The 22,444-nt window shown below is 39.3% G+C and overlaps 10 protein-coding genes across 10 annotated transcripts; 7 read left to right on the forward strand and 3 right to left on the reverse strand.

Moving 5' to 3' along the window:
- Positions 1-623: 623 nt before the first annotated feature.
- On the forward strand, positions 624-2,718 carry mad1 (mitotic spindle checkpoint protein Mad1; the record flags this gene model as incomplete). Its single annotated transcript, XM_056180090.1, has 2 exons — positions 624-735; positions 785-2,718. 2 exons carry the CDS (start codon positions 624-626, stop codon positions 2,716-2,718), a joined length of 2,046 nt encoding a protein of 681 aa, XP_056036998.1.
- Positions 2,719-2,857: 139 nt separating this feature from the next.
- On the reverse strand, positions 2,858-3,231 carry rps2501 (40S ribosomal protein S25; the record flags this gene model as incomplete). Its single annotated transcript, XM_056180091.1, has 3 exons — positions 2,858-2,877; positions 2,929-3,169; positions 3,229-3,231. 3 exons carry the CDS (start codon positions 3,229-3,231, stop codon positions 2,858-2,860), a joined length of 264 nt encoding a protein of 87 aa, XP_056035559.1.
- Positions 3,232-3,409: 178 nt separating this feature from the next.
- trz2 (mitochondrial 3'-tRNA processing endonuclease tRNAse Z, Trz2) lies at positions 3,410-5,425 on the forward strand (the record flags this gene model as incomplete). The annotated part of the gene is made up of 1 exon (XM_056180092.1): positions 3,410-5,425. One exon carries the CDS (start codon positions 3,410-3,412, stop codon positions 5,423-5,425), a length of 2,016 nt encoding a protein of 671 aa, XP_056035555.1.
- Positions 5,426-6,405: 980 nt separating this feature from the next.
- Positions 6,406-7,617, reverse strand: but2 (But2 family protein But2, similar to cell surface molecule; the record flags this gene model as incomplete). The annotated part of the gene is made up of 1 exon (XM_056180093.1): positions 6,406-7,617. The coding sequence occupies one exon, from the start codon at positions 7,615-7,617 to the stop codon at positions 6,406-6,408; it is 1,212 nt and encodes a 403-aa protein (XP_056034885.1).
- Positions 7,618-10,065: 2,448 nt separating this feature from the next.
- On the forward strand, positions 10,066-11,040 carry rtn1 (reticulon Rtn1; the record flags this gene model as incomplete). Its single annotated transcript, XM_056180094.1, has 1 exon — positions 10,066-11,040. One exon carries the CDS (start codon positions 10,066-10,068, stop codon positions 11,038-11,040), a length of 975 nt encoding a protein of 324 aa, XP_056034884.1.
- A 525-nt stretch (positions 11,041-11,565) lies between these two features.
- Positions 11,566-12,363, forward strand: dbl7 (Schizosaccharomyces specific protein, double strand break localizing Dbl7; the record flags this gene model as incomplete). The annotated part of the gene is made up of 1 exon (XM_056180095.1): positions 11,566-12,363. The coding sequence occupies one exon, from the start codon at positions 11,566-11,568 to the stop codon at positions 12,361-12,363; it is 798 nt and encodes a 265-aa protein (XP_056034887.1).
- A 393-nt stretch (positions 12,364-12,756) lies between these two features.
- apm3 (AP-3 adaptor complex subunit Apm3) lies at positions 12,757-14,096 on the forward strand (the record flags this gene model as incomplete). Its single annotated transcript, XM_056180096.1, has 2 exons — positions 12,757-12,797; positions 12,845-14,096. 2 exons carry the CDS (start codon positions 12,757-12,759, stop codon positions 14,094-14,096), a joined length of 1,293 nt encoding a protein of 430 aa, XP_056034886.1.
- A 133-nt stretch (positions 14,097-14,229) lies between these two features.
- On the reverse strand, positions 14,230-15,399 carry nse5 (Smc5-6 complex non-SMC subunit Nse5; the record flags this gene model as incomplete). Its single annotated transcript, XM_056180097.1, has 1 exon — positions 14,230-15,399. The coding sequence occupies one exon, from the start codon at positions 15,397-15,399 to the stop codon at positions 14,230-14,232; it is 1,170 nt and encodes a 389-aa protein (XP_056034889.1).
- A 345-nt stretch (positions 15,400-15,744) lies between these two features.
- On the forward strand, positions 15,745-17,520 carry prf1 (RNA polymerase II associated Paf1 complex; the record flags this gene model as incomplete). Its single annotated transcript, XM_056180098.1, has 3 exons — positions 15,745-15,833; positions 15,883-16,056; positions 16,101-17,520. The coding sequence occupies 3 exons, from the start codon at positions 15,745-15,747 to the stop codon at positions 17,518-17,520; spliced, it is 1,683 nt and encodes a 560-aa protein (XP_056034888.1).
- A 477-nt stretch (positions 17,521-17,997) lies between these two features.
- Positions 17,998-22,263, forward strand: rpc1 (DNA-directed RNA polymerase III complex large subunit Rpc1; the record flags this gene model as incomplete). Its single annotated transcript, XM_056180099.1, has 2 exons — positions 17,998-18,021; positions 18,073-22,263. 2 exons carry the CDS (start codon positions 17,998-18,000, stop codon positions 22,261-22,263), a joined length of 4,215 nt encoding a protein of 1,404 aa, XP_056034891.1.
- Positions 22,264-22,444: the final 181 nt, after the last annotated feature.

The raw sequence follows: 22,444 nt of genomic DNA on the forward strand, positions 1-22,444 counted from the left end.
TAAAATATAGCAACAATATAAATGTTTCCCTATTTGTTTTCGCTTCTAAAATTCATAAATTATTGTCCCATATAAATCATGTAAATAAACAAGTCGATAGAATGTTTACCAGAACCGTCTTTGGTTTTGTATTTGCCAATGGATGTATAATTACAGTTGTTTTATAGTATATTTATCTATTCTACTATAAATGAAGCCTGTATATGAGGGAAATATGAAAAAGAGCGACTGTAGTCTTTTCTTATAAAAATCGACTTTGTGAAATTCATTCACTGGACACATAAAATTACGATGATGAAAGGTATGATAATAACAGTCTAAATTAAAATAAAGGTTGAAACCATGTAAACTAAGAATCACTGCTCAGTTGGAGTTCTTTCCATCATGTTTTTCAGTACGTTAAATCAAGTCGTTTGTTGTCACTTTGAAGAGAGTTACAACAGAAAGAATCATTCCATATTTATCTTTTTTGTTTAGCATTATTGTTGATAAAAATAGAATACTCAATTTTTCGTGTTCTTTAAATGAAAATATCTATATTTATCAACGAAATGTTGCGCGCTCTCCGTAATGTCAGTAGCTATGATTTCCCAAAACACAGAGAAAACAAGCTCTCAACCTCCATGGCGGATTCACCCCGAAATCCGTTTAATTCTCGATCACAATTGCCTAGGTTTTTAGCAACTGCTCCCAAAAAACCATCGTCTATCCCGGCGCCCAAAAAACCCACTTCTGGTACGCGTACCCTTACATATTCTTTACGAGCATCATACTAATCAAACAGAAAAGGATACTACTCGAGTCCAGTCACTTGAATTCGCTTTAGAAAATGCCAAAAATGATTTGAAACAAAAAGAAATTGAAAATGACCGAGAACGCAATGACTTACTCGCGAAACTAACAGAGGAGCGCGAACAATCAAAGGCCCTTCAAATTCGCGTCTCTTTGCTTGAAAAAAAAGATTTTGAACGGGAAGCTAATAACGATGAAGTCCTTGAAAGACTCAGATCTGATAATGAGTCACTCGTCCTACAACTTTCAAAAACCAAGTCTGATTTTACCCAAGAAACTTCTGCTCTCGGAACTGAACTAGAGAAAACACAGCAAGAATTAAGGAATAAAATCTACAAGATGGAAGATTTCCAACAAAAGAACAAGCTTTTTGAAGAGAACGCGTCTCAATTGGAGAGTCGTACTGCCTCCTTGCAAGAACAACTAAACTCAAAGCTTAATGAACTTTTGGATAAAGAGCAACAAATGCAAGCTCTTACCAACGAAGTAGAAAAACTCAAAGAATCGGTCGATCACGTTTCTGATTCTTTGGTGTTAAAAGATGCCAACCAAAAGCTCTTAGAACGAGTCTCAGAACTGGAAAAGCTTCAGGAAAAGCATCTGTCTATGATTGAACGATTCAATACGAACTCTAGAAACGTTGAAATATTAAATGAAGAAAAAGCTGATCTCGAGGCTAAGCTATACCAATACGAAGACTACAAAGAGAAGGTCGCTACTCTGAGCGTTGATATTGAAAAAACTCAAGCGGAACTGAATACTTGGAAAAAGACATTCACGGATATAAATGTCCCAGAGCTTGCCGCAGAAAAATTCAAGACTGTGCAATCCGAAAATAAGGCCCTTACCGAGCGCGTCTCAGACCTCACACAACAGCTACTTCAAGAAAGGGACCAGGGACCTCCAATGGTTTTAGACTTAAATAACAAGGTTGCTGACCTTAAGAAAGAAATTGTAGAAATCAACGAACAGACTCGACGGCTTCAACGTCAGGTATTCTTAGCCAACCAAGAAATAAGTCTTTTGCGCGCAAATTTGAAAAGCTATGATGACGAGGAATCAATAATGAATAGCGAAAGTTCTAATCAGAAAAAGCTTGAACGAATTGAGTCGCTTACTAAGTTGATTGATGAGTATAAACTCTTATTTGAGAATTCCAAAATTTATAACAACGGCTCTTCCGCAGATGAACAGCCCTTAACTTTAAAACGTCCTCGGGAAGAGGACCAGGACGATGTTGGCTACGTAACGGAGTTGTATCGAGAAAATCAACATATACAGTTACGGCTACAAGAAAAGCTAAATACCGAAGGATTCCTAAGAGATCAAATCAACGGACTTGAAGTTATTATCGCTGAGCTGAGGCAAGAAATCATTCAAATGTCAGAACTAAAATCCTCCAGGGTCCTTCAACACAGATCAAATCCTACGCTTAAGCACGAAAGAGTAAAAGCAGAACAGCTTTACCTTCTTGAAAACGAGAATGAGGGTTACAAGGCGATCTTAGAACAGAGAGATATTCAAACAGTACCGATGGAGTCGCTGGCATTAGCTAATAGGAGAACTTTGGAACTTAAGAAGGAACTTTTAGATCGAGATAAAAGGATACAGAGACTGAAAGAGATTTTTTCTGTGAAATCTTTGGAATTTAGAGAGGCAATATATTCTCTCTTTGGCTATAAAATAGAGTTTCTGCCGAATGGAAGTGTCCGCGTTACATCCATGTATTCAAACGAAAGCAACACTGCTTTTGTTTTTGATGGTGAAACTAGTACAATGAAATTGGTGGGAAAGCCTTCAAGTCCAGATTTCGAGCGATTAGTTAAATTTTGGTGTGATGAACAAAAAACGATACCTGGAATGCTGGCAGCCTTGACATTGGAATTGATCGACAAAAATGACCACTCTACCTTGAATGAGCAATAGTGTAATGACAAAATCAATTTATGAAGGAAACCCTTAACTATTTTTATAAGGCATTTACACATATGATATAAACTACATTCTCCAAACCGCAACTTTAACTAAATTCCTTTAATTTTATTCAATCAATTCTTCTGATATTTTAAGCAGAAGGAATACGACCTTAAAATTGGTTAGCAATGTCATAGAGTCAACACACGAGATTGAACTTACTGTAAATCAATTGCTTAGAGGAGTGGTCCACCTTTTGAATAACACCACGGTCGGCCAAATCTTTGATGGCGATACGAGCAAGAGCACCGTTCATCTTCATACGGTCAACAAGGACAGAGACAGAGATGAACTTGAAGGCAGGAACTTCCTTGTTGATACGGTCAATGAGATTCTTGTCAAAGACAGTGGCATGTTGAGCCTTGTCTTTCACTTTTCCTTTAGACCATTTCTTCTTGGGTGCCTACATACTGTTAGTCTAGCTGTCAGGTAAACATTTACAACTAAATTCAAGCTTCATACCATTTTTACAGTATTTACCAAGGGATTACCAGTTAAACATGAGAAGTTTTGACCTTACTATTTGTGACTGTTTTATTAAGTAACACTTTACTATTCGGAACAGGTAACAATCATTGGTGAGCCAAGGTGCCAACAGAGATCCACAGGTTTGTATATTTGGTTACAATTTCTTAGGTATGGTATGAAAAATTTAATTCGCCATAAGTTATGCACTTTATATAGAAAAACCCCAATCACAATGTTGGGCCATACTTTACCCTGCAAAGTTGGAACATTTGTGCAATCGCGATGGGTTAGTCAACAAACGGCGCGAAGAAAAGAAAACAGGAATACAAATCGTATTTCTTTGAACGTGATAAGTTCTGTAGCCGCTGACAATCTGATCGCTCCTTTGTTGTGTGTTACCCTAGATGATAGAAAGTACCTAATAGGAAACATGGGGGAATTGATGCAATTGAAGTTTCGAAACCACCCACTCAATTATGGAGGGAAAATATTGCGGTCGTTCATGATGCCTGGAAGTGGCCAAAAGTACAACCCATGGAGCGCGACTGCTGGCCTTCTAGGTTATGTACAGTCCAGCGAAATAGACACCGTGTTGGATGTGTATGCTCCTTCTAGCATAACCTCACTTATTGCTAATTCCAGGAACTTAACTTCAGGCAGTAGCCTAAAATTGAACGTTATACCCTTTCAAGACAAGTTCTCGGAGGATCATGAAAGCTTTGAGTTTCGCGAAAAGAATTTTTGTACTATAAAAGGAGAAATGTTCCCTTTGTGGTCATACTTGTCTTTCATGACCGTGCCCATCCATGGCACTTTTGATGCTGTGAAGGCAAAACTCTTAGGTGTCCCTTTCGGAAAGGCTAATGGCTTACTATGCGAAGGGAAATCAGTCTTAGCTAATGACAAAAAAACATGGGTGCACCCGGAACAGGTACTGGGTCCTACAAAACCGGCTCAAGGGTTTGTTGTTCTCGGTTGTAGTAGTCCTGCGGCCATAAAAGATCTTTTGCAGTATGTGAATGCCTGGGAACACGATATCCCTTCTTGCATTATTCATGTTCTTGATGAAGGAGTTTGGGGCAATGATTACTTAAAGTTTTTGGAGCACCCAATAATGCGACATTCTAAGCATATAATATCGTGTGTAGAGCTTGGAAAAGACACCCCAACATTCAAAAGAAGTAAATCTGTTAATGTGCTGCCTAGTTGCCATGGGTTCTTGTCAGCTAGCCTTTCGATTCCTCGTAGTCTTCCTGAAAATGTTTTTATACTGGAAGAGGGTTTGAGTTTAGAATTATCGGAACAAAAATGCTTGGTAAATAGTGAGCCTACGGAGAATGCCATAGTAGAAACTCACTCTTCTAATGCATTACCGTCTCCTTCCGAAGGTTATGTAGTGGATATTTTGGGGACGAGTGCAACGGCTCCAACACTGTATCGGAGCTTAAGCTGCTATTTGATAAATGTGGACAACAGTTTCGTTTTACTAGACTGCGGTGAGGGATCATATTCTCAGCTGATACGGCAATACGGAACTAACATTGACTCTGTATTGAAGCAACTCCGTTTAATTTTTGTTTCCCATATGCATGCTGACCACTGGCTAGGGCTTGTGAATATTCTCTTAGCCTGGAATAATAGTACTTGTGGTTCAGACTCTAAAATTACCATCGTTTGCCCCCGGTCGCTCCGCTTTTGGGTGTCGAGGGTTTGTGATTCTACCAAACTTTCTCAAATTGTGGAACGCATTCGCTTTGTTGATGCTTCCACTGTGCACATGGGAAACAAATACTTCTTGTCACAGGATTTATCTTTATACACAGTCCCCTCTATTCATATATATGATTCCCACTCTGTTGTTTTATCTCATAGAAGCAGTGGGAAACTGGTTTATAGTTCTGATACCCGCCCAAATATGAAGCTAGCGAAGGCAGGGAAAAATGCAGCCGTTTTATTGCATGAAGCCACGTTTGAAGATGATTTACATGAGGAAGCTGTCAATAGATACCATTCGACCATCTCGGAGGCATTGATGGTTGCGAAGAGAATGCAAGCAAAACAACTAATACTAACACATTTTAGTACTCGTTCTATGGATATTTCTTCTAGTGGTCCTAATTGGTCTATTTATCCCAAACACAAAACCATTCATGCTCGAGACGGGATGCGTTGGAAGCAATCTACATCTTGATCTGATTATAAAAAACTTTATTTCTTGAATCACAGCGGTAGAAGTCTAATAATTTCCCCAAAATTTCCTAAAATGGAGTTGTTTTGCCGTCACTGCTTTGCTGCACTTCATGTATGACACATGGATGATGCTAAACTGAACATACACTGACTTGGTTCTTTTGTAAAAGCTTGACAGGGAAAGCAAGTGTTTTACCTTACAATTACACACTGTTTTACGCTCGTTTTATATCACAAAAAACTGAGACTATGAAGACACGTGTACGATACGTCGACATGCTGCATACCTAATCATTTGGAAGACACCCGACAAACATAATTCCACAAAACTTCGCTATTTAACTGTTCACTAGCCTAATGGGAATGAATACAAGGAGAGTCATTCCCGTACATAGTCCAACTTTGAAATAATGAAAATCAGTAAATTAAGTAAAATAAGGAAAACTAGCATCTAATATTTGAAGAAAACATAAAATCATGATGTTCATGAATGTTTGTAGCAATAGAAAATACTTCATCCTGCACTTTGTAATTTGATCAAATGGTAGTTCACACAAACGAAAACGTAGGATTGATAAATGGTTAACAAAATAACGATTTTGAAATGGAATTCAATAAGAACAAACAGAAACAAACGAATGATGCCAAACGATGGTTTGTTTTCTAGTAGACAGAACTCTCTGCCTACTCAACTTGTTTGTCTAAGATACATGGAAAATTAAACATTTTATTCTTATTTATTAGTTCACGTTGCGAATCAGCAATACGCTAGAAAAGACAGCATTAGGTGAACCCAATTTCAAAACTAAAAACGACCAGTTCCCAAAACAACCAGTTCAGGAACCAGGAATAGTAGCGTAAAAGATTAATATAGACAACAGGTGATAAAAGGAACAACACTAGATAAGCATAATAACAAATTGTATTAGGCAAACATTTTGAAAATATACGTATTTACATATAAACATCTGCAGAAGCAGCTTAATCGTAGTTTGCATTGGAGTAGGCAAACATAGTCATACCAAGACGGGGGCTGAGAGTATGGACCCAAGACATGGAGGTGTCGGAGTTAGCGGCGGCAATCTCGAAAGTATGAGAGTGACCAGCGCGAGGGCAAGCAATGTTGGTAGAGTACTCACAGCCATAGTTGGAGCATTGGAAACGAGCAATCTCTTGGAGACGCTGGGGACCCTTGCTGGTGGTTGTTTGCTTCTTGGGGTTACCGGACATGTTGTAAACAACAAACTCGGCAGGGCCGTTGGAAGAAGAAACGTTCAAGGGGAAGAACTCGTTGTTCAAGCGGACCTCCAAGGCGCAGCTGGTATAGTAGTATGAGGAACGACCGTAAGGAAAGTCGAAGGTTTGCAAGACGGATTGGTTCTGGCCATCAGCAGTAGTAACGTGGGGAGTGGTGAAACGTTGCATACGCTTGTCGGGTGCCTTGTAGTTGTAGTTGTAGATACCGTGAGGCTGAAGACGCTGAGACTTGGGAGGAATGTCAGCAGAGCGGTTAGAGTAGTATTGCTCGGAGGAAATAGAGGTGTTGGAGAGACCGGTGTATTGTGCGCGGTAGTCAGAGAGGTTGTAGGCAACGGAGTCGATGTCTTCACAGTCAATGCTACGGCCAGCACCAACGAAAACTTGAGTACCGCAGTGCATGAAACCCTTACCGGAACGCTTCAAAACATAACCGAAAGGATCCAACTTACCACATTGCTTAGTGGCGGCAAAATTGTTGGCAGGCTTGCGTTGAGTCAAGTCAACACGGTGGCTACCATCGTCATGTTGCTTCTTCTTGTAGTCGGTATGGTTGGTGAATTGGATTTCTTGGTTGTGACCAATGAAAGCAAACTTGTTGCTGTCGGAAGCAAGACGCAAGAAAGATTCCTCGTCAATCATAAAGACAGAGGGATCGACGGCATCGTCCCAAGGACGGAGGTAGGTCTTTCCGGTGGTGGGAGAGACGTGCCAGACAGTGTAGTCGTAGCCACTCTTCTCACGGAAAGAGAGAATACCAAAGGTGTGGTTAATACCGGCACCGGTGTGGAGGTCAGGAGACTTGTAGGGCTTAGCAGGCTGCGCGTTCGTAGGGACAACACGCTTGGAAAGACCTTCGGCGGGGGCAGCAGAGCCGCTGGAGACCAAAAGGGAGGCAGAAGCGACCAAAGCAAAGAAAGAGTTAAAAAGTTGCATGATGATGAAACAAAAAAGAACAACTAGTAATCCGATGGAAATGTGAAAACTATCTAAATAGATGGCAAAGATAAGGAAGACAAAAAATAGCTTGTACTAATTTTTAAAAGAAGATAACAAGCAAGTTCTAGGACCTTTTTCTGATTTTCAAAGAAAACGAGAGAATACCAAGATCAACAGGGATAAAGTTGATAAAGGTAAAAGTAAAAAGTAAAAAGAAGGGGAAAAAGCCTTTTTTTTAATTTTTTTTTTCTTCAGACTTGAAAATTTCCAAGAGAGATAATCAAGGTAGAAGAGAGAAGGAAAAAACAACCAAAACGAAAAAGAGAAAGACTATACTACAACGAGATAGAGAAGGAAGCGATTCCAAATACTAGAAAAGCTACCGGAGCACTGAACCTTTCCTTATTAAAAAAAGTCAACCTCGCTATTTTGGTTTCAAAAAATCGGAAGAAAGAGGGAGGGAGCCTATATATATATCCGCTTCGTTACTTCCGTGAACGGAGGTATCGGGAGAAAAATAATAATGACAACGGCCGATCGCGTGACTGACGTAATCCGAAATTCGGCACTCGTTGGTCGGGATGGAACGAAGTGGAACGCGAATGGTTTCAAAACGGACAGACTATGGATAGTGAGAGTGGTCGACTCGGGTAGGAGAGATAGCAGAGGTGGTTAGTAGAGGGAGGAGTAATCAGTAGGGAGAGGAGTAGTCGTTTATAGAGAAAAGAGAAAAGAGAGAGAGAGAGAGAGAGAGAGAGAGGAAGTGGGAATGGCAAGAAGCATTTTCCTATTGAATCTCCTTTTTTTTTTTTTTTTTCTTTTTTTCTTTCAGACTCTTCGAGTCTCTTTTCCAATAGAATGAATAGAATGAAATATCAATTCCAATGGTAAATGAAAAAGAGACTCGAAGAGTCTGCAACAAAAAAAAAAAAAGGTTCAACAGTTTTTGTTCACCTGATCTGTTTCATGTGATAGTCAACCTTCTTTTTGCTGGATAGGGTTGTTCGCTTCCTTGGGACAATCACTTGGGTTGGAAACCCCCTCCTTTTCCTCAAAACTCACCTCGCCATTCTCCACTCTCGAGCGTTCTCTGTCTCATTAGGGTTTCTCTAGCGCGCTGGTATTGGTGCTGTGTGGTGTGGTATTTGGAAATAAGAACGAGGTGCAAGAACCTTGTACATGTGATTTGGCGAATGGGAGAATACCGACAGATAGCAGGAATCACTTGAGAGATTTCAAGACCGAACGAGACCACGAAAAACCGGATACGGTTTAGGTGACAAGCGCCAGCTTGGAAGGAGCGTGAAGAAGTTGATTGGTGAGACAGGCAGGAAGCTTCAACCAGGCCTGGCCGGTTCAAGGTGGCAGGAAGGCTGCAGTAGTAGTAGTAGTAGTAGTAGTATCCATGGGGAGAAAGTAAGATTCTATCTAGTAGTAGGAGAAGGGTAGTAACTAGTAGGAAAGTGGTATCAAGTAGAATAGAAATAGAAGAAATACGAAAAGAATACGTTGTAAATTAGAATAATTTGAAGAAAAAAAAGAAAACCTCTAAAATCGGCAATCCTTATTTCAGTATACACTAGATTTCATTGGAGGTGAAAATTTTTATCTCTTCTAGTGCAGTCTCAGTGTAGCTGCCGACAGTCAGTCCGTCCTACTGGGAAGAGAGATCGGAACAAGTCGCTAAACCCAAGATCAAAAGTTTTGGTCTTTTTCCCTTTGCATGGTGGTTGGAGCGACTGTTTCTGTCAAGATACAGAAAAATGGAGATTCATTGCACCATGCAAAATAAAAGAAAAAAAAAAAGAAAAAAGAAAAAAGAAAACGAAAAACGAAAAAAGACAAATATGGATTAGCAATTTCAATTGCACTTGCAATTGCACTTGCAATTCCTCGTTTTTAGTTTTTATGAATGAAGAAGAGATTGTTATTGTTTTATCTCAACGATTGCACCGATTCAAAGCAAACATCAAGTCTGTCATTGAAATAAAATACTTTATAGACTCTCACAAACGAATCTACCACGAATTCTCTTTTCCATCCATCATTACAATTCCAACCCTCTTTTTAAACTTTGCTCCATACTTCTTCTACCACACTTTTTCTCTAACCTGCCCTTCCACCTCTCTCCTTCCTTCATATTATCATACAACGATATCATACACTCAACAACGATATCACACTTCCCATCATACTAACGAGAGTTCTTTGACCTTCTCTAACGTCATCCTTGAGCCAACGCCTTTTCATCACCAGCAGCCATTTGTCTTCTTCCAAAAACCTACCGTATCGTCCGCTGATTTAGATTTTGTAAGTTTCTGTTTCTCTTTGCCATATCTAGTTTCGTTGGTTTTGCTTTTACTTAACCACCTGTTTTGTTTCTATTGAATTACTTTTTTCTCCCATTTCCTTTTGTAACTTTTTTGTTCATTTTCTCCTTGAATCATGTCTGAACAACATTCTATGAACCCTTTTGAACACAGCTCCGTCTCTGAAAACCCCGGTTCTTCTCAAAACGCCGCTGAACAACTCATCCAGTCCTTGAACGCTGATCAACTCGCTACTTCCTCCAAACACTCCAGTTCCAGCAACGCCCCTGCCCCCTCTGGTCCTGCTCACCCCATCATCGCCGGTAGCAACATGGACAAGGACTCTCAAAACGACTCGGAACCCGCTGCTCCCCAATACTCCGAGCACGACTCTCACCCCCATTACTCTGAACAAGAGACTCCCGTCCCCGCCAACGAATCCAACCACTCTTCTGGTTCTTTCTCCGCTGCCAAGCACCACTGCCCTGCCATGGCTGGCGGCAGTCCTTTCACGAACCAGTCTCAGCAAAGCGTCGACCCAGAAGTCGCTTCTGCCTTATGGCGCGTTCTCACCTGGAAAAACGTTTCATGCAGCGCTTCCACTTTGTTGAGCATCCTCGCCGTCTTCTTCATTCCCGCTTGGATTAACATTCCCCGCTTGTTCTTCCGTACCATCCGTTATGTCTTCTTGATCACTTCCATCATCGAACTAGGCGGTCTCTTTGCTTCTGGCGGCCGTCGCGGCGTCTTGTCCCCCTTCCGCACAAAATATGTCACTTGCAACACCAAGTCCGTCGACTGTTGTGTAAACTCTTTCGTCGATATCGTCAACGTCCTTCTCATCCAATTCCAACGTGTCTTGTTTGCCGAATGCCCTCTCTTGACTTTTGCCGTTGCTATCGGTGCTTTCGTCGAATACTTCCTTTCTGGTTTCCTCTCTTACAGAGGTCTCTTCATCTGGAATGTTCTCTTCGCTTTCACTCTCCCCAAATTGTATGAAATGAACGAACCTTGCATCAACCGCTTGGTTCACTCTCTTGAGCAACAAACCCACAAGCTCAAGCACGATGCTGCTTCTGCCGCCTCTTCTGCCACCTCTTCTCATCAGTAAATAAACTATGGCTTCTACTAGTTCTTTCCAACGGAAGGAACCTCCCTTCTAGTAGAATTCTCTTTTTCCTTGTTTTTTGTCTAAAATGACTTTCGGTTCCATTCGTTTTGGTTCCCGCTTTTTGTAAAAGAAAGTCTGTTTTACATATCGACAGTTTGTCTAATTTTTTATTTTTTCGTCATTTATTCTATTTAACGAATAACTGAATGAGGGATGCTGATGCTTTTCTGAATTGCTTGTTGTCTCATCGACAACCATGCCAATTCTATCATGGCTTTTACTTTATATATTTGATTATATGATAAATTTACTGCCTTTATAGTCGTACTTTTGTTTCCATTTGTAATTTGTTTTTTTGCTCAGTCGTCGCCATTTCCATCTCCTCCCACCAACCCAAACCTCTGTTTTTCTCCATTTAAGTGTTCATCATAAAACAAAAATCGAGGCTTTTCCTACCACCCTCATATTCTTCTAGGAGAATTCATTCTCTATAATCGTTAAAGCAACCATAGGTGTCCTTCAACCATGAGCGCAAAGAAAAGATGGGTTGTATCGTCACAAAAACATTCCTCTCCATCCGAAGAGAAAGGTTCTCTTACAAAAAATGTATTCGGATTCCATTCCAAAAAGTCTCAAAAGTCTCCTCTACGGGAAAATATAGAAGATGTTGAAGATCAAGACGAAGAAACTCTGCTACTCTCCATACGAGAGTCCTCGGCGTCTAAGAAGCAGAAAAGAGACCAATGCCAAGATGATATTCAAGAGTTTTCATCTGAAGAAGAATCAACTTCCGTGCCTTTAGGTAGTCATGATTTTCAGTTTTCGTCAGCTACTGCAAATCCAGGTGTCCGTTCTCCCTCATCTGCTCGCTCTTCCAAAGCTTTTGCATTTCAGTCTCCAAAATCTGTGAAACGAGACCAGGCTCTTGAAAAGTCTCCTGTATCCGTACATTTAGCAAAGTTTTCCGCAGCAGCTACCGGAACACCTCCTCCCAAACCAGTTTTCGCAAATCGCTCACCTTTCTTGGATAAAAAGAAGAAAGAGTTTTCTTTACTAGATTGTACAAAAGTTCTTGAGAGCCGTTACGTGGCACGTATACAGCATCGCAATTTCCAACAACTAAATCTCGCTTCCCACAATGTTAGAGACAAGTACGGCAACTTATTGCTAGTAGAGGAAAATACAACGCCCGATTCACGAAAAAACTATTTACTGTGCAAAAAGACACCCGTCGAACTAAATCGGTCACATTTGCTTTCCTTGCCTCCTCCCGTGTATAGTAACCAGTATGATTGCATCGATGTTTCTTTAATACCTTGTTGAATTTACCATCCATACCATAGATTTTTTGGGTAGCTCTGTTCAATCCTTAGTTAGCATCCTACTACCGCCAAAGAATCCTCCTTTTGCACTTATATTTATTCATGAATACCTTAATGATATCTGTTTCCTTTTTACTATTTGTCTAAAGCATCTTTATATTGTCACAAAAATCCTCCGAATTAGTTTTATCTTCATGCTCAATCCTTCCATAAATCTTCCTTTTTTTTTCCTATTTTTTTCTACTTCTTTGAAATTGAATTGAATTGACTTCACATTTCTACCTTTTTCATCTTGCCAGAAGCAGACAGAACTGAAAGCTCTTAAATCTACACCATAACCTACGGTACTTTCAGAGCTCTCTGTTTTGCTCAAATCTCTCTTTAATCATAGGGAATGAGTACTTTGGAAGCTATTTATTTAATTGATATCTATGGGTAGTAACAGTTCTCTTTATTTTACTAAATCTAACGAATTTTGACAGATCGGTCCTGCTTCAAATTGAATCCAGAGGCAGAATATCGCCAGTGACTTCAGAGTTTATAAAAAGTGAAATATCAAAATGCAAGTTAAGAAACGAAGAACCCCCTTTTATCATCTATCACATGAATTACCTGATATTTCAACAATTGCAAGATGATGTTCGAATATGTATACCAGTAACCTGCGACACAGAACCTCTTTACATACACGATGTGATGAAACTGATTATAGAAATAATAAAGACTTACTTTGGAAGCTTTCAGTCATCCGTAATTGAAAAAAATACCTCTTTAATCGCACAGCTTTTGACGGAGATGATTGATTATGGATACGCGATAAATATGGAGCCTAATACTTTGCAAGACATTATCCCTACTCCAAGTTTGATGAAAAAATTTATGGAAGTTACTGGTCTTCAATCTAATACACCTAGTATCCATAAAAATACAGTTCCCTGGCGAACCTCCAAAGCCAACTATACTAATAATGAGTTTTTTGTCCGTATTATTGAACGTGTATTTGCCGTATATGAGGGAAATAATCAGCTTGCGTTTGGAACTCTGAAAGTTGACGTTGAGTGTAAAAGTCAAATGTCTGGAATACCTGAGCTTTTACTGTATCTGACGCCTGGATCGATTATGGAGAATGCAAAGTTCCATAATTGTATTGATGTAAAACGATGGAAAGACCGTCCTTTGCAGTTGCAGTTCATACCGCCAGAAGGAAAATTCATTCTTGCATCGTTTCAGGCTAATTTATCCAAACAAAAACCTTTACCTCTTAATGTAGAGGCCAAAAATATGACTGATGGAAATTTTGAGATTCGTATACGAAACACAGGAAAAAAGCCTATAGAAAATCTGGAAGTAAGGGTCCCTTTACCTGGTTCTTTAAGCAGCGTTTCCACTACCCATGGTGACTATATATATCGCCCATCAAAGTCTGTGAACGACGAAGGCGCTGTACTAGAGTGGACTATAAAAAAAATCGAATGGACTTCACCTGCCTACGTTTTGAAGGGTACTCTAAATACGAAACAGGAATTATCTATCAGTGATATGAGTGACGGCGGTTTTGAAAAGAAAGCTCATCCTAAACTTGAGCATCTGACCCTTCATTATAAATATCCGCTTACAATCCTTTCTCATTTTAAGGTTGATTCTCTCAAAATTGTCAACCGTCCAGACATGAAGTCTTTTAAGGGCGTAAAACATAGTGTAATAGCACAGGATGTCTCTGTTCGCTTTAAATAACTTACATAAGATATGCTTTTCATGACCGTTCTAACATGCTAGTTACTAACACACACTCTTTATTCTCATTAATTTTATTCTGACTATACTAGTACAGGTGTTTTTTCTTTTTTAAATTATTTTCAGAGAAATTTCATCCATGTTGTATTGCTGCACTATCTGAGTGCTCCAATATATAAATTAAAGTAGTCAAAGGCTTCACGACATTATTGAATTTTTCCATATTAAGTCCCTCGTATGCCAAGTAAAGCTGTTTCATTTTGTCTAATAAAAGAGTATTTTTGGTTTTTTGTAAACTAGTAGAATCCGCAGATAACAGCGAACAAAAGAAAAATGTCCAGCTTATTAAATGAAGAATCTGACGATTCTTCTTTCTCGGAATAAAACCTCTTGCAAATGAATTAAGATGTTGAGTCGAACTATCCAATACATGACGAATATTCAGAGATATCCCTGCACCTTTCATTATACAATATTGACTCAAAGAATAGCAAAGAGAAGAGTTTCCAAGTGACTGAAAAGCTCTCTGTTGCTTTTGTGGAGGAAAAGATTCAAAATGAGAATCGACTAGGCTCAGAAAATGATGGGACTTTGTCAATTGTACAACGACAGAAAGGCCTTTAGGAAGTGAAAGCCAAACCAAATGAAGAAGATGGGCCGCGTAATTCTCTAGCTTTTGAACAGTTTCATTTGATAGATGTGCCTTCCCAAAGGCCTTTTTATGAACAACTTCATCATCGTCTGAGAACGGAGACGCATATGGTCGCCGCTTTGGGAGGAAGCCAGTCAAAATGATTTCTACCGCATCACCCAATTCACAATAATCTTCGCCCAAATATTCTTTCATAATCAAGGAACTGTTAAAATTTGCATCAGAGTCTAAAGCAAGTATCCAAATTTCCATCAATAGAAGCCAACGGTTCAAATCCTCGGGAATCGAAAAGGTATATGCTACCAAATCCCAAAAGTCAACATCTTTCATAAAAAGATTGTGGACTGAAAAAAGTGATAAGCTCTCATCACGAGGACTATCAAAGTCAGACAGTTCTGTTTCGAATGACCAAGCAACTAAGTCATCTTTACAACCTTTTTTTAAGATTTGTAGAAGCACCCAATGACTAGTTTCTTGAAGATTCACGTGTGGGTATTCAGGATTAACAAGAAGAGTTATGCATAACTGAATATAACAAGCTGGAACTCTCGTGGAAGACACCTGAACTAAATATTGTAACACTCCAAGAGCTTTTATTAAAAGATCTTCCTCTATACAAAGCTCCAATATCGCTTTCAAAGCATAATTCATTTCGTTATGCTACTATAGACTGCAACGCACCACTTTGACTCAGCTGAACGGATTAGGAGTTATTTTTCAATGCCACGAACAGGATAATTCTTAAAAAAGTATCTTAACAGTAAATAAAAATAATAAACACAATATTTTTATGAAACTGAAATTTTGATAGATTCTAGGTCACAGTCAAATCTCTCCTGAAACATGCAGTTGTTATAATTATGCATTGCTCTAAACAAGAACCAAAAAATCAATTCTTTACTGTAACATGCTTTAACAGGCGTATGCACGTGCACCTGAGTAGTTTTTGGTATGTTGTAGTAGACTGGTATGGTAGGTGACCTATCCTTCACCAACATGGCTGACTTTCAAGATGAATTGTTAGCATTAGCCGGTGTGGATGATGCAGATGTAGGGAATGACCGTAAAAGGTTGCACGATGAATTGTATGTTGCTTTAATTTGTTAAGAACACCCTCAATTGACACCTTTTTAGGGACGATGATTCGGATAGCAGCTCAGACGAAGAAAAAGGAGAAGAAAATGATAATAATTATAGAGAAACTTCAGAAAAAGACAAAGAAAGTCAATCTGAAGATGATTTTGAGGAAAAATATCAAAATCCATATATGCTTGAGGGCAAATTCAAAGACGAAGCGGATAGAGCAAGGTAAGCACATAAAAGATTGAATCTAAATTTCTAATTGGGTTTAGCATCATGGCCATGTCAGAAATTGAAAGAGAAAGTATACTCTTTGAACGTGAGGAAGAAATATCCAAATTAATGGAGAGACGAGAATTGGCCATTCGACTTCTTCAACAAAATAATCAATATGCTGCACAGACGACAAGAAGGTCTGCTCGAGATAGACCATTGACATCGACCGCAGCAGGTAAAAGAGACAAGTTAACAGAACTTAAGAAAAGAAGGCAGGAGCGGACTTACAAGCCAGACGAAGCAACAGTAAAATCAAAGAAAGAAAACTTTAATTCAGATTATGAAGAGGAATCTGAAAGAAGCGAAGCAGATGCTTCTCCCTATTCTCCTGCTTCGGACTTGGAAGGAAAGGATGAAGTAAAGGTCGGTTTGCCCGAATTGAATAGTATTCGCATGGGTCGTAAGCATGTTGCTGAATATATGTATCATCCTACGTTTGAAACTACGATTACTGGCTGCTTTATACGAGTAAAAATTGGTGAAAGAGACGGCCAAGGCGTATACAGATTATGTCAGGTCAGGGGAATTACTGAAGGACGAAAACCATATCGTGTTGAAGGTGTCCTCACAAAAACATATCTAGAATGCTTTCATGGAAAATCAAAAAGGGTGTTTGAGGCCAATGTTTTATCAAACGAGCCTTTTACCGAGTCGGATTTTCAACGTTGGTTTCATCAAATGAGCGAGGACAAGCTCAGTATGCCTTCGAGATCCTTTGTTGAAAGAAAACTTGATGATCTTAAGCAAATGACACAATACTTATTAAACGAGAGAGAGGTATCTGACATTATTCGCAGAAAGAAAGAACTTTCAAGAGTTCCTTCCAACCTTGCTGCGGAAAAAACTCGTCTTCGTCAGCATCGCCAAGCTGCCATTGGTGCTAACAATACCGAGCTTGCGAAAGAGTTAGAAGAGCGATTGAATACACTACAAGAACTTTCTGTAGGAAATACAACTCAAACAAACTTTTCAGAAATGGATCAGCTTGCAAAGGTTAATGAGCGTAATCGCCGCCGTAACCAAGCTGAGGTTCGTTTAGCTGAAAAACGTATGAATGAAGAACGGCGAAGATTAGCAACTCCCGCTACGAGTCTACCACCGTTAGCTGTTGCTGGAAACTCTAATAGCTCGACTCCTTCCATCCCTGCGTCTAGGATTTCAACGCCCCAGCCTGAGCAGAACTTTTCGTCCAATACTCATTCAGCGCCTCAATCTCAAACTGTTGCCTCTTTGGACAATACACCTAAATTATCTCCTTCAGATTCTCATATATCGATCAATGAACCTGTCCCAGCTCCCGTTGACCACGAACCGGCCACCTTAGCTGAGAAGGAAGCCAGACTTCGTGAGAAGGCTGTTCATGGTATCGACGATTTAATTGCTACTGCTGATTTCGGCATTGATATTAACATATGAGCAATTTCAGTTGATATTGTAGCTTTCCACTGATTGTCAATTTCATGATGAACCTACTGTTTCTTGATCTATTCTCACGTTGAAATCCAAGAACTACACTAACTCATTTGTTTATCGTAATGTAATTATAACCATAGTTTACAGTGCGCTTTTCTTGCAAAGGAGAAACCAAAAAATATCTAAACTACCGTATCGGAAGGTCCGTATCTGATGTTTATACGACAGTTTGGCTACATTAGATAAAAGTTTAACAGTAATTTTTACGACTTAAAATACATTTTTGGAACACTTATTTTCAGTCCTTATACGCACTATAATTATATTGTCGGTAATATTTCTGTAGGCTTTGTTAATATAATAATATCTTAACTAAAGAGCATACAAATTTGTTTTCTACCAACAACGTCTGGTGTTGCAATAAGCCATATTTTTGGCTTGCATCTTGTCAATTTGATCATTATAAATACTGTATGAGTTATGAAGGATCCTATTGATAACCAGGTAAGCTCTTTGAAGCCATTGTTCAAATGGAGAAAACTAATTATAAAATAGGTGCCCAAAAAGATCAAGCATTTGCAGTTTGGCATTAGTGGGCCAAAGGAGTTTGTCAAAGATGCCACAGTTGAGGTTTTTAGCCGTGATTTATACACCATGACCGATAGGTCACCGGCTGAACATGGTGCCCTAGACTTGCATATGGGTACAAGCAATAAGACAATCAATTGTACCACATGTGGTGAGACAATGGCTGATTGTATGGGCCATTTCGGTTATGTGAAGCTTGCTTTACCTGTCTTTCATATTGGTTATTTCAAAGCAGCAATGACCATTTTACAAAATATATGCAAAGATTGCTCAAGTGTTTTACTTACGGATCCTGAGAAGAGGCAATTTCTTAAGGAGCTTCGACGCCCTGGAATTGATAACTTAAAGCGATCTCAAATTTGTAAGCGCATCAATGATCAATGTAAAAAAAGCCGTCGGTGTCCTGTATGCGATTCCATGCAAGGAGTTGTTAAAAAGGCTGGTCCTTTGAAAATAATTCATGAACGATTTCGTTATGCTAGAAAATCCCAAGATGATGAGGGTGAATTTCGCCATACCTTCGATGAAGCTATCAAGACCTTACCTGAATTAAAAATGCATCTTTCTAAAGCTCACGATGATTTAAACCCTCTTAAAGTCTTAAATTTATTTAAGCAAATAAACCCAGTTGATTGTGAGCTTTTAGGCATGGATCCAGAATTTGGTCGACCTGAAAACCTGTTATGGCAGTATGTCCCAGCACCTCCTATCTGTATTCGTCCTTCAGTTGCTCAAGAAGGAGCAACTACTGAAGACGATTTGACTGTAAAAATTACTGAAATTGTTTGGACTAGTTCTCTTATTCGTGCCGCTTTAAGCAAGGGCACCCCCGTCAGTAATTTAATGGAGCAATGGGAATTTATGCAACTGTCAATTGCGATGTATATTAACAGTGAAATGCCCGGCTTACGCCCTTCAGATATGCCTTCAAAACCGGTCCGTGGTTTATGCCAACGATTGAAAGGAAAGTCCGGACGCTTTCGTGGCAATTTATCGGGCAAGCGTGTTGATTTTTCTGGAAGAACTGTTATCAGCCCTGATCCTAACTTACGAATCGATCAAGTTGCTGTTCCTTACCGCATCGCAAAAATCCTTACATTTCCTGAAAGGGTTACTAATCAAAACAAGCTATATTTACAGCAATGTATTAAAAATGGGCCGGATGTTCATCCTGGTGCTAATTACATTATTGATCGTGAAAGTGATTTGAAAAGATTTTTACGGTTTGGCAATAGAAATCGAATAGCTGATGATTTAAAGATTGGTGATATCGTTGAACGACATTTAAATGACAACGATGTTATTTTATTCAATCGCCAGCCATCTTTACACAAACTTTCTATTATGGCTCATCTTGTAAAAGTACGTCCATGGAGAACTCTCAGATTCAATGAGTGCGTCTGTGGCCCATACAATGCCGATTTTGATGGTGATGAAATGAATCTTCACGTACCTCAAACTCAGGAAGCAAAGACTGAGGCTTTGGAATTGATGGGTGTCAAGAATAACCTAGTTAGTCCTCGTAACGGTGAGCCTATTATTGCAGCCACTCAAGATTTCATTACAGCTTCTTATTTGCTATCTTTAAAAGATACCTTTTTGGATAGAAAGTCATTCGCTAACATCTGCTGTTACATGGTTGACGCTTCGATGCATATCGATATGCCACCTCCGGCTATTTTGAAGCCCCGCTGTCTTTGGACAGGTAAACAAATATTTTCTGTCTTGATGAAGCCAAGCCGTTTCAGTCCTGTTCAAGTTAACCTAGACGCCAAAACTCGATCATTTAGTAGAATAAAATCCAATACTCCGGAAATGTGTCCAAAAGATGGATATCTAATGATTAGAAATAGTGAAATTATAGCAGGTGTTGTGGATAAATCCGTGGTTGGTGATGGAAAGAAAAATTCTTTATTTTACGTTATTCTTCGAGATTATGGCTCGATGGAAGCTGCTGAAGCTATGACTAGACTATCAAAAATGTGTGCTAGGTTTATGGGTAATAGAGGCTTCTCTATAGGTATCAGTGATGTGCAACCAGGACAGAGTCTTTCTTCTCAAAAAAGAGATTTGGTTGAGAAATCTTATGCTACGTCGGATGATTTCATTATGCAATATGCGAAGGGCACTTTGGAAACCCAACCTGGTTTGGATCAAGAAGCAACTTTGGAAGCAAAAATTTCGTCTACTCTTTCAAAAGTTCGTGACGATGTTGGTGAAATATGTATGGATGAATTGGGACCAATGAATTCACCTTTGATTATGGCTACTGCCGGCTCGAAAGGTTCGAAGATTAATGTTTCTCAAATGGTTGCTTGTGTCGGACAACAAATCATCAGTGGTAAACGTGTTCCAGATGGCTTTCAAGATAGATCACTTCCTCATTTTCACAAAAATTCAAAGCATCCTTTGGCTAAAGGATTTGTTAGTAACAGCTTTTATAGTGGTTTAACTCCAACTGAATTTTTGTTCCACGCAATTTCTGGTAGAGAAGGTTTGGTTGATACTGCTGTCAAGACTGCTGAGACTGGTTATATGTCTCGACGCTTGATGAAGTCTCTCGAAGATCTCTCTTCTGCTTATGATGGTACTGTCCGAAGCTCCAACAGCGATATTGTTCAATTCTTATATGGTGACGATGGCTTGGATCCTACATATATGGAGGGTGATGGACAGGCAGTCGAATTTTCGCGTAGCTGGACTCATTCTGTTAATATTTCTGGAGACAAACGTGATCAACCCTTACTTCCTTACCAGGTTATTAATATTACAAATTCTTCTCTTTCGCATCAAAGATTTGCTCAAAATTGCATAGGAGATTTTATTCAAACAATTCGAAAATTTGTGACTGAGCGGATTGCAACCCAAATGGCTAAAGTTCGCGAAAATCGTGGTTTGTCCCCTATGCTTGAGGAACCTGATTTAGACGATATGGACGATTTTGAGACTGATGATTTTGCACCGGTCGCTGCTAAAAAGTCCGTGGAAAACATTATCCGAGTCACTGAAAAACAACTAAACACATTCTTAGACTACTGTTGGGAAAAGTACATGCGTGCTAAAGTCGAACCTGGCACAGCCGTGGGAGCTGTCGGGGCACAGTCTATTGGTGAACCTGGTACACAGATGACCCTGAAAACTTTCCATTTCGCTGGTGTTGCTGCCCAGACTACACTTGGTGTACCCCGTATTAAAGAAATTATAAATGCTGCGAAAGCCATTAGTACTCCTATTATCACTGGTCAATTGGTTAGTGCAGATGAACGCTCGGCGCGTGTTGTTAAGGGAAGAATTGAGAAAACATATCTTAAAGAAGTTACTACTTATATGGAAGAAGTTTATGGCCCTATGTCTGCATATATTGCCATTCAAGTAAATTATACCACTATTTCCAAGCTCCAGTTGGACATTACCTTAGCCGACATAGCAGCTGCTATATGGAGCGATCGAAAGTTGAAGATTCCTTCTCAACAGGTTACCGTAAATAACACGCTTCAACAAATTCATGTTCATACTTCCTCTGAAGGTAAAAGTGGCGAGACTGAACTATATTATCGCTTGCAAAATTACAAACGTGCTCTTCCTGATGTGATTGTGGCTGGCGTTCCTGAAATTAATCGTTCAGTCATTAATCAAGAAGATGGGAGGATTGAACTATTTATGGAGGGTTATGGTTTGCGTGAAGTAATGAATACTGAAGGTATAGTGGGTGATAAGACAACAACAAATCATGTTATGGAAATGAAAGCAGTTTTGGGTATTGAGGCAGCTCGTACTTCAATTATCTCAGAAATTGGTTATACAATGGCTAAGCATGGTCTTACTGTGGATCCTCGCCACATTATGTTATTGGGTGATGTTATGACTTGCAAAGGTGAAGTTTTGGGAATTACAAGATTTGGTGTATCCAAAATGAAAGATAGTGTACTAGCTTTGGCTTCATTTGAAAAAACGACTGATCACTTGTTTGATGCCGCCGCTCGATTTGCTAAGGATTCAATTGAAGGAATTAGCGAGTGTGTTGTATTAGGGAAATTAGCACCGATTGGTACAAATGTTTTCCAACTTATTAGAAGGACTGAAGAGGATGAGGAACAGAAGCAAAAGCGTCTTCTGTTTGATACGCCTTCCTTGCCTCAACTGAAAATGGCTGCTTAATTCCTTACCGCTGCATTGTATAATACGAAGGCATTTTAAGGCTTCTAAATATTTGGTTATTAGGGATTTTATATTGGTTTTTTTTTGATTTAATAATGATACATAGTAACTTTAGACTCGTTAACATAAATATAAAATAAAAGGATTTCCGGTATTAATTAATACATTAAGAGCTAAGGTA

This window comes from Schizosaccharomyces osmophilus, chromosome 1 (genome assembly GCF_027921745.1).
Source record: "Schizosaccharomyces osmophilus chromosome 1, complete sequence".
Taxonomy (NCBI): Eukaryota; Fungi; Ascomycota; class Schizosaccharomycetes; order Schizosaccharomycetales; family Schizosaccharomycetaceae; genus Schizosaccharomyces; species Schizosaccharomyces osmophilus.